Source organism: Paramormyrops kingsleyae, chromosome 5 (assembly GCF_048594095.1).
Source record: "Paramormyrops kingsleyae isolate MSU_618 chromosome 5, PKINGS_0.4, whole genome shotgun sequence".
In the NCBI taxonomy this organism is placed as follows: Eukaryota; Metazoa; Chordata; class Actinopteri; order Osteoglossiformes; family Mormyridae; genus Paramormyrops; species Paramormyrops kingsleyae.
The window spans coordinates 2,120,218-2,130,441 of record NC_132801.1 but is presented as its reverse complement, the minus strand read 5'-3'; the positions used below and the strand labels follow the sequence as shown (position 1 = coordinate 2,130,441).

At 51.0% G+C, this 10,224-nt stretch overlaps 1 protein-coding gene across 4 annotated transcripts; it reads right to left on the bottom strand.

Annotated features, from left to right (window-relative positions):
- Positions 1-3,854: 3,854 nt before the first annotated feature.
- Positions 3,855-9,461, bottom strand: LOC111858882 (afadin- and alpha-actinin-binding protein). 4 transcript variants are annotated; one of them, XM_023841061.2, is made up of 12 exons: positions 8,665-9,461; positions 8,419-8,558; positions 7,794-7,865; positions 7,237-7,360; positions 6,622-6,697; positions 5,940-6,066; positions 5,559-5,706; positions 5,199-5,308; positions 4,824-4,985; positions 4,632-4,737; positions 4,161-4,340; positions 3,855-4,065 (listed from the first exon to the last, which is right to left on the bottom strand). In XM_023841061.2, exons 1-12 carry the CDS (start codon positions 8,708-8,710, stop codon positions 4,043-4,045), a joined length of 1,314 nt encoding a protein of 437 aa, XP_023696829.1. In that variant the 5' UTR covers positions 8,711-9,461; the 3' UTR covers positions 3,855-4,042. The 4 variants fall into 4 exon arrangements, with proteins under 4 accessions (XP_023696829.1, XP_023696825.2, XP_023696826.2 ...); XM_023841057.2 differs by having other exon boundaries at positions 4,161-4,305; XM_023841058.2 differs by having other exon boundaries at positions 4,161-4,302.
- Positions 9,462-10,224: the final 763 nt, after the last annotated feature.

Here is a 10,224-nt window from a genome sequence, read left to right as displayed (position 1 = left end):
GCCAACTGAACCTCCTTGTCTGGGCCTGGGCATGTGTTTGCCTGCTACAGACTGGATCAATACCCAGCCCCTGCTTGACCGACCGCAACACACTTGGAAGGTTAAACAGATGAGAGGCCCAGGAAGGCAGACGCACACCGAGGCCCAGGAAGGCAGACGCACACCGGACATCAGGCATGTCCCTAAGTAATGACACAGGAGGAGCCTGAACATACACGGTAGCGCGTGTTTCACCTCAGGGGCGTACTCTGAACAGCACAGCACACTGAGAGAGCGGCACGGTGCGTCCACATGTGTCCCGTGACGGACAGACCTTCACCTCCCAGAATCTGGGTCAATCGCTCACTGCAGCACATATAAAAATGAGCTACATTTAAAAGTGTACAGTGAATAACTTACACAAAGTGTTAGGGGAGTAATAAAGACAAAGTGCTAAGTAAATAACTAACATATCCAGTGCTCAGTACATGACTAATGTATCCGGTGCTCAGTAAATAAACAGTGTATCCATTAAAACAAGAAGTTAACAGGGATTCTGTGCAGGGTCCGTTGAATCACTGTCATTCTGTGGAGTCCTCCCCCACCGCCGTGCTGACCTGAGATCCATGCTCTCTCTCTCTGTCTTGCTCTCCAGTATCCCTCGTTCCTGTCCTCCTTCTCATGCATCTTTCATCTCCCCCCACCTTCCCCTGCCGGCTCTAATCCCGGGGCTTGTCTCCCCCCCCACACTTTCCATCCCCATCTCACCCTGCTTACCTCTGTCCCTCTCCTCCTCTGGCGCCTGGCCCCCCATCCCAGAGGGTCTCCTCCCGGGCCGCCGCCTCCTGCAGCTCTAAAGCTTCCATCCGAAGTCTGAGGAAGCTCTGTTCTTGGGTGTGTGAGGAGGAGAGAGAGGGAGCATGAGAGAGAGGGGGGAGAGGGAGAGGGAGGGAGTGAGAGAATTAGAGAGAGAGAGAGAGAGGAGTGGGAGCGAGGTAACACGAGAGAGGGGGAGAGAGAGAATGAGAGAGATGAAGATGGAGGAAGTACAGAGGGAGGGAGCGAGAGGGAACAGGAGAGAGAGAGAGGAAGATGGAGGAAGTACAGAGGGAGGGAGCGAGAGGGAACAGGAGAGAGAGGGAGGAAGAGCGAAAGAAGGGGGGTCTCAGCTTGAATGAAAATTGCCAGTGCCCTGCCCCCCATTATACCTAACCCCCGTCTCCTGAAACAGCCCCCTCTCCCCACCCTGCTCTCTGCCCCGAATCAAAATCCCACCCCAGACAGGCCCCACCCCACCATGCATATTTTTCTCACAGTCCGTGCCAGACTGTTAACCCCTTGGTATCCACCGTGCAGCTGTGCCCCCCCTCCCCCACGCCTGCCGTGCGGCTGCGTGAGAGACCCCCAGCGTGGGCGCGATGCACAGCCCTCTCCCCACCCCCACCTCACAGCCGCATGCCATTCCACTGGCTTATTTCCATAGAAATGCCCTAAAATGAAGGGAAAACGTAAAAGGTTAAATGCTTTTTGTCACAGCGGAGGAGATAGCACCCCCGGGGGCCGTCTGTGACGGCTAGCGGGAGACTCGCCGGTGAACCGGCACGTTGAAGTCTGGCTGGTCCATGCCCTCGTTCTTCATGTGCACAAAGCCTTTGGGAAGCTGGTCTCCAGCCACAGATCTTACACTGCATTCCTTCTACAATAACCCAAAGCTACATTCTCTTTCTGAGAATGCGAGGTCAGACAGTCCCCAGGGCCGCTGGAGTTAGGGGCCTTGTTCGGCGATCTGACGGTCACAAGGCCAACCCTAGGTTTTGAACTGACGACCTTCCGACCGGACTTCCTAACCTGCTGATCTGCACACTAACTTATCTTGATCTGGCTGGGTGGGTCAAGCTGAATGTTTAAGGTAAAACCATTAATATTATCCATGTTCTTCTGTCTTCATTAACTGCTCTTTAAGACATCCCCCCCCTGATGTGTGCTGACGTTATTCTCCTTCATCCCTCTGGCTGCGTCAGTCTGGAGCCTCAGCTGTCCCGTTCTGGCCCAGCACTGTCGCTGGGCTCAGGGGTCGCGCCACCCAGCCGGACTCTGCCTTGGCACATCGCCACGCGGATCCCGGCGTGTGCCGACGGCTACCAGGGAACGGGCACGCGGATCGGCTACCAGGGAACGGGCACGCGGATCGGCTACCAGGGAACGCGCACGCGGATCGGCTACCAGGGAACGCGCACGCGGATCGGCTACCAGGGAACGCACGCGGATCCTGCCCTTCTTACAAAACCTTTACCCTAAATTCCTCTTTGAATGGAAGTTTTTATGCATTGAATATCTTTACTTATATCTGACAATCTTAAGAGAGGTGTGTTAGTGCACAAGGCCCAGGACGTAATGACCACCCCCCCCACTTTGTGAGAAATGACTGTCACCTAATAGCAACAAAAGACTGTAAATGCATCTTGACAGTCTGTCTGCATTCCTCCTCCCACCCTGTGACAGAACAGATATACAGGAGACCAAAAAAGTCCAGAATCTGTGATCATTTAGAGGACACGAAGGGGAGGAGTTTATGCAGACACACAACACAGGCCAGAGCAACTCCTCTCTAAACTGGTTGATCGTGGTGCTTTTTAAACTGGCAACGCCTGTAACTGTCACAGGTGAGTTCAAATGAAAAATAAACAGGATCACCAGCCTGAAATGCAACTATTTACAACTTATACGAGCTGCCAATCATTTTGTCAGTACAAATTCTGGAGTTGTGTGTCAAATAAAATTACATTTAGCTTTTTTCCAAAGAAAAATAAATAAATCCTTGTACCTTTACTTATAGATGTTTATATGTTTTGGTTATATATGATGACATCACCCACACCAAAAGAAATTCCTTGTACTTCTCTGTACTTGGTGAATAAAAAAGATTCTATCTTGTTTTTATATTGCAAATAAAGGAAATACACATGTTAAAATGGAAACATGTGTAATGTCAGCATGTTTGTGGGACAGTTGGTAAATTTTGTTAAATAACTGGAGTGATGGCAGTATTTTTGGTCACAGCTGTATAGGGACACGCAGGGACAGAGGGGAAGATCATTTACACAGTGAGAGGGGAGTGTTTGGGCAGGAGAACGCGGACTGAGAGCCCGGCAGGTCGGGGCAGGAGCGGCCCGCGCCGCAGCATGGCTGCCGGCTGCTCGAACCACAGAGGAGCAGGAAATGCAGCGATTACTACGCATCAAATTTTAATTCCATTTTTCAGACTATTGCATCAGAAGATGAGGGTGACAAACCATTTCACCTCTGGCCTGTCAACAGGGGGGGCAGCACACACTGTCATAGCCAAGCAGAAGGGTCCACTGGGACAGTCTGGGGGGGAAGCAGGCCGTTAGCTTCTCATATGCATTGCCCCCCGCCCCCCTCGGCCCATGCAGCTGCCCCCCAGCCCCAGCCTTACGCAGTACGGGGGTTTATAAATAGGCAGGTTACAGGTTGCAACCAGCACAGGCACACAAGGGCGATAAACAGCACAGCACCCCCCCGCCCCCCCACAGCCCAACGAACATCAGCGCACGTGTGGCGGGGGGCAGAACACACAGAGTCGGCAAACCATCACTCCCTCACACGCTGCGGCGGCGGGGGGCATGGCACTACTGTAAAGCCGGCCTCACATCCACATTCATTTGGGGGTAGAAGAGAGCCCACCCCCCCCAAGCAGCAAACTGTGGATATTCCGGAAAGCAAGAAGCTGAGGCTCAGAGGGGCAGGAGGAACATTAAGGTCCAGCGGAGAGCTTTGAGATACCATCACTGCTGAAGGAGCGTGTCGGCATGGAGGAGAGGGGCGGGGAGAGACTGGGAGAGACTGGGAAAGGGTCCGTACAAGGCGGCGATAAGTCAGCCTCTTTATTAGAATAGGAACTGAAATGCCTTACACACACACAGACACACAGTCTAAAAAGAGCACTCCAGGGATCTGTGGCCGCGGCTCTGCCTCTCGCGGCTCTGCCTCTCGCGGCTCTGCCTCTCGCGGCTCTGCCTCTCGCGGCTCTGCCTCTCTGAGCCTACCAGGCTGCCCCTGGATCTCCTGTAATGGAGGATTTCAAAGTCACATTTTGGGTTGGGTGGATTGCACTGTTCATAGAGACAAGGCCTGGGGGGTGTGGGGTGGGGGAGGCCGACCTGGGGTGAAAGGGCAGCCGCAGGGCGGAGTAGAGCTCGGGGGTGCTGGGCGTCTGGGCCGGGCTGTGCTCTGCCCATGGCGCGATGCCAGGCTCCCGGGGCGAGGGGGAGGCGGCGGGGGAGGCGGAGTAGGTCCTATGAGCTGCTGGACGTCACACAGACATGGTCGGAGGCAGCAGGCTGAAACAGCACCCACACGCAGAGCTGAGCGAGGCCAGCGGTGCAGCCTGGAGCTCGTCCCTAAGATCGCGCCTTAAAGACCTTCCCACCCCCCAAGCCCTCCAGCTCCCGGCTCTCTGCTCCCTCCACTGCCTCCTCTGTCACTGAATGCTGTTAGTGTCTTTGGGCTGCAAAAAGCACTGCATAACAATTAATCAAAATAATAAAATTGTCATCGTTGTCATTGTTGACGGCGACGATGACAAAGCAACATCACAGTGCCCCGTTCCCCTGTAGCTGCAGGACACTCACAGATGATGCTGCTCTCTCTCCTGTCGTGGGTGGGCTGGTCCCAGGGCGAGTGGCACAGGATCTGCTGTGCGAGATGGATGGCCTTCTGCTGCTCAAACTGCCACCGCTGGGGACACACGCGAAGTTAGAGGGGAGGGGACACACACCGGCAAACCCCCCCCATACTCGGCGACACCCTCCCACCCAAGCCACCTCACGGCCCAATCGGATGGCTGCTTCTGTGAAGGCCTGCCTCTCCCTCTGGAAGCTCCGCCTCTGATCCTCAAGCTCCACCCACTTGGCCTGCAGCCTCTCCCACTCCTCCAGGTAATACGAGTCGGTCAGGGTAGGCAGTAACGGGGGGTTCACGCTGTCCTGAGGTAGGCAGACGGATTAGAGAGCCGTTGACAGCAAGCTCACTGTGGGGGGCCCATAGCTGCTCATGCCTTTACTATACAGCAAGGATAATGCCTGTGAATTTCATCACGGAGTGATGCGTTTTAACACACACACACACACACACACACACACACACACACACACACACACACACACACACACACACACACACACACGCGGGGGCTTTACCTGCAGCACCTGCTGCTGCAGCCGGACCAGCTGTCTGCTTTGCTCCAAGTCAGACTCCAGCTGAGCCAGGAGCTTCTCCTGGTCGGTTCCAGCGCTGCTGGAGGACTGAGCTTTCCGCGTGCGTAGGGGGGATGGAGACACACACACACACATTCACCATCTTCAGAGAGACAACCCGTAGACTCATTGTCATGAGATTCATGAATCGTAACAGACATCAAAAGCTGACCACAGCTGCCAGTTCCATCTGTGCAAAGTTATTTTTTTAACAGATTTTCTCTACAAAAATAGCAAAAACCTGCACCTGTAATTAGCCACTCTAACCTGAGCTACCAGGACCGACCTGATCCTAGTGCCTACCTTGTGAGACCAGCTCCCCAAATCGCCTTTGCACCCTGTCCCATGCCTGTACCACTCCCCCGGTCACATGATCACCCAGTGCCTCCTCTAATTGGAGGAGCTTCTCACAGTCTGGTACTCCAACCACCACCAGAGAGTCTCGAAAGGTCTGTGAGACAAATCACAGACTCAGAGTATTCGTGTGAATCTAAGTTAGGCAAAACATGGACCCAAGCCAGCCTAATTTTAAAAGCGATGAATATAAACAGAATTAATCCATTACTTATGTTCTCATGGCAGGGTGCTTTAAGTAGCCGTACAGGCTAAGATACTTGGCTCCTGGAGATGACCCATCCTGGAGACGACCCAGTAGGCTGCAGGTTCGAGCCCCCCGGCACCAACCTGCTCCATGTGGGTCCGCAGCAGGCGTAGGAGGTCACACAGGTCACGCCTCAGGGTCAGAGCCTGCCTTAGCTCCACCTCCTGCCTCTCCAGCATGACCCGCAGCGCAACCTCCTGGTCAGTCCGCCTGCAAAAGTCGGGAGGAGAGGAGGAATTTTCATGGTGATGAATGGGACTTTAAAACCTACCTTGGATTAAAGTCCCCAATCAGTGATAAATTTAAAGCCCCCCTTCAGGAAATTTAAAGCAGGCTTCATTAAGAACTGGGGGTTCAGTATATAATGGGAGGGATGGAGAGACATTTGTATTCATCTCTTTGTGGGGACTCCATTTCTGTGGCCCTAACCCTAATCCCAACTTTAACCTTTAGGTTATGTCCGGGTAGGGGTTAAGTGTAATTAACCGAACAAAAGTCACGACTACTACGAGTCACAGATCTTTATAAAATTGAGGTTTATACTGTTAGGACTTTAGCTTGAGGGGACATTTCTTAAAAGTAACAGTGTTTACCAGGTTCTCACATCGTGGTAAATAATAAACACACATGCTTTCCGGAAGCAGTAGTAAAAATACCCATAAAAAACATCTGAAAACGGAACCTCTACCTACAGTTAGCATGTAAATCACTCCTGCAGCAGTGCCGTGGCGAGCCACCGATCGCCGTTGCCCTCATTTCCCCTACCTATCTGCGGCCCTCGCGTCCCTGGGGAGGGGGCTCTTTCCCAGCAGCCTGGGGGGGGCGTTCAGCATGTCCATCGCTGCAGAAGGCAGGACACAAGTCCTCAGATGTTTCACACAGGACTAAAATCACAATGCTGATTAAAATCCAAATAGCCCCAAATCTTCTACACTGAACCTTTAAACCTCATGAACATTTAAGACTTAACATCTGCTTCACCCCCCCCCCCCAACAACTCTGTTCTGGTTAAGCGGCTGGAAGATGGATGGATTGAACACAGGCAGCCCCAGGATATGACAGCCATTTTAAAGTCAAATCTGTAGGTAACAGTAATACATACTGTACAACATGCAGTACTGCACCTCAACTTAAACAGCTAAAGCCGTGCAATGTTTTCATTAGCGTCACAAATGTATTACAAACGATTGTATTTTACTCAGATTTATAGTAGGCTTTATGGCAGTCCGTTCGTAAGCACTAGTTGTCCGCAAGTCGGACATTCTTAACCGAGGGATTGCTGTAGTTCCCTCTTTCATCACAGCCGTTACCAGAAGACAGTCCGATTCCTGCACAATGTCTCCCCCTGCTGGAGAAATTTGAGAACAGCCAAAGCCTCACAGCGCTTGCGCTCCCTCGGCCTGTCGAGCAGCTGCGCCAGCCTCTCCTTCAGGCGGCCGTTCTGCCGCTCCTTCCGTTTCAGCTCCCAGGCCTGCTGGCTGCACCGGGACTGCAGATGTCTGTGCTGCAACATGGGGTGGTGGGGGTGGGGCAGGTCAGGACTGGGTCGAGACTGGGCCCGGGGGCTTTCGGATAGGGGAGCAGATTAATCACCGACCTGGAGGCGCAAAACCCAGAGGAGTCCTACAGCTCATTACGCCACTAATGACTGAGGGCAGGTAATGAAGCCAGGGAAGAAAATTAGGCGAATTAGGCCATTCAGTCCTGGAATATTTTCATTCTATTCAACTAAGCCAGTTGTCTCTGAATCAAACTAATTTGGGCTCCTTTTGGCAGATGATGGGCTATGATTGTTTTACTCTGTACAGTTCTGACTGAGGTCTGCTCCCTTAACGGAACCAAGACATGCATTTGGGGAAAGGCAGGCCTGCCCCCCCCAGAAAGTCACTTTGGGTGTAGCAAAGTCAGCAGGGCAACACCCCCCCCCTCTCCCTTACGTTCTCCTGCTCCAGCCTCAGTGCGTCATGCAGCCTGGCCACATCTTTCTGTCTCTCTGTCTGCAGCTCCTGCTGGGGAGGGGGGGGGGAACAGTATCACCTACCACGGTACCATCCAGCTGGAACATGAGCTTGGCTCCGCGTGAGAAAGAACAGGCTAACAAACTGTATACATTTTAAAAGATCGTGCATGACAGCAGATGTATCCAATTCATTGTGATGTGTGTGTGTGTGTGTGTGTGTGTGTGTGTGTGTGTGTGTGTGTGTGTGTGTATATATATATATATATATATATTCATTCGTGACGGGAGGTGTGTACGCACCTTACGTACCGTGTATGACTACGCCACTGATACTCAGCCCTAACTGAAAATAACTGCAGGATATGCGGACACCTCCAGCACTATATTAGGGGATCCCAAAGTCCGGATGCGGACCAAACCGCACGGTAATCCGGACCCAGCCGATAATGCACTTTAGGAATCAATGCTTAATGTAAAAAGGTTTAACCTGGTTTGAAGTACATTGCAGAACCACCAAACTTCGCACGCACATGACCCCCCCATGACAGACAACCATATACGATCAGCAGGCGTTAAGAGCTCGGTGCGGCGGCCCGTCTCACCTGCTGCAGCGCGTCCGGCGCCCCCCGGCCCCGCTTCTTCTCCCCGGTCGCCCCTCTGCCCGTCCAGCTGGCGGCGCCGTTAGAGGTATGGCTGCGGGTCGGGCTGGATATCGGGGATCCTGTGACGGTGTCCTGGAGCCCTAAGCATGGGGACGGCGGGTAAGAGGACTAGCTGCATTTCATCCCGTCATAGTACGTCATTTCTCCTGTTATTAAACCCCGTTTGTTTTTAGTTTTTCACGTTACCTGAAGATAACTGGAGCCTCCAGCTGGCTCTCGGGAGGCGGGACATTGGAAGCCGAAAAGACCCGAACCGAAACCAGGACAAACAAACGAGCTGGGGGTTCGAAAGCTTACAGCGCTCGGCTTTTTAATGCTCTGGACACAATCGCTTTAGCTTTAATCACCCAGCAACTGATAACACTGATTATTTTAGAAAGGGCACAATGCACAAAACAGCTCGTGCATACCAGTGGTATCCTACTTATATTAACAGATATACTTCAGGAAAGTTATAATTTCCACGGTTTGTGGGCTCAATTTCCCTCCCCTCCAAGTGATGGTCGGAATCCCAGGTGTTTCTGTTAAATCAGTTAATTACCTTAAAACATGGGCGCATTAGGCTAGTAAATGGCATGTAATGCTACGGATGCCCTGTAGCTGGCAATATAGGCGTTTGCCAATATAGGGTGGTTAACTAGGCCTATATAAGGGGCGCGGCGGTGCTCGTTTTCAGAAGAGAATTACCCTGTAATGTTCCTAGTGTGCGCTGCTCAGGAAATGTAAAAGGTTTACTTAGCTCTCCGCTTATCGTTTTTATGTGTGATGTCACAATTAGATCGCTACAGACTCCAGTTTATGCATTGCTGTTTAAATAACTAATCGTGTTCTAATCCCCACGCCTTATAGGATCGGGACTGAATCTGGGATGAACCTTACTTCGCACTGCACCAGAGCTGCCAGTTCAATTTAGGCTTAGTAGGCTAAGCGCTTTTGGAATATGCATGCAGGTCAATCCAGGAGCTCTGATTACCCCTGTCTGAGAGAAGGTGCAAGTCCGATTTGCTGCTAAAAGACTTTGTGATGTCATTGCGTGATGGCGTCAAAGAGCAAGTTGGGGGAGACGTAAAGAGAATTTCCCCACGGGGATCAATAATGTATTATCATTATTAAGAACAACAACAACAATAATAATAATAATAATAATAATAATAATAATAATTATTATTATTATTATTATTATTATTATTATTATTACTAATAATAATAATAATAAAAATTATTAAACATAAATATTAAAAGTTGTGAGAAATTTTAAAAGTAGCCTAGCTAAATTTGTTGTTCGTTGCTTTTTGATAAAAAGACGCAAGGACAGTCTGAAAAGTTGCTAAATCTAGCAACAAAATAGCTAAGTTGGCAACACTGCAATAATCACTGGCATATTGACAGGGTATGATGTAGATGATTTGACTTTGCATTTCTGACTAGCTTTAGCAGGATATATTGCTCGTATTGGCAGACTTAAGGGCGAAGGCATGAAAGGCAGCTATACAAGACGCAGCCTATTATAAACAGGGCAAGCAACTATGTACTGTACTGATGACAAACTGCATTTGCCTGGCTAGGTAAACATTAACTGTGCTGGAGAATGCATTTTTTCAGTATTAGACTATTCTCTGGTGTGTAAGAAGGTATGTGAACTTGTTTTGGCCGAAAAGTACCCAGAAGTGGTTTTACAGGCCCATTTCCAACCCTGTTATTTGGCCTTAGAATGAAACAGGCCATAGTCCCCTTTTTAGCGGGCTC

Bases quoted from the DNA above. Each gene is read 5' to 3' on its own strand.
- LOC111858882 (XM_023841057.2), bottom strand. From the start codon at position 8,710: ATGTCCCGCCTCCCGAGAGCCAGCTGGAGGCTCCAGTTATCTTCAG. The intron at 6,698-7,236 runs GTGAGGCTTTGG...TGCCTTCTGCAG, and splicing joins GCCGAGGGAGCGCAAGCGCT to CGATGGACATGCTGAACGCC. The intron at 6,067-6,621 runs GTAGGGGAAATG...CGACTTTTGCAG, and splicing joins GACGCGAGGGCCGCAGATAG to GCGGACTGACCAGGAGGTTG.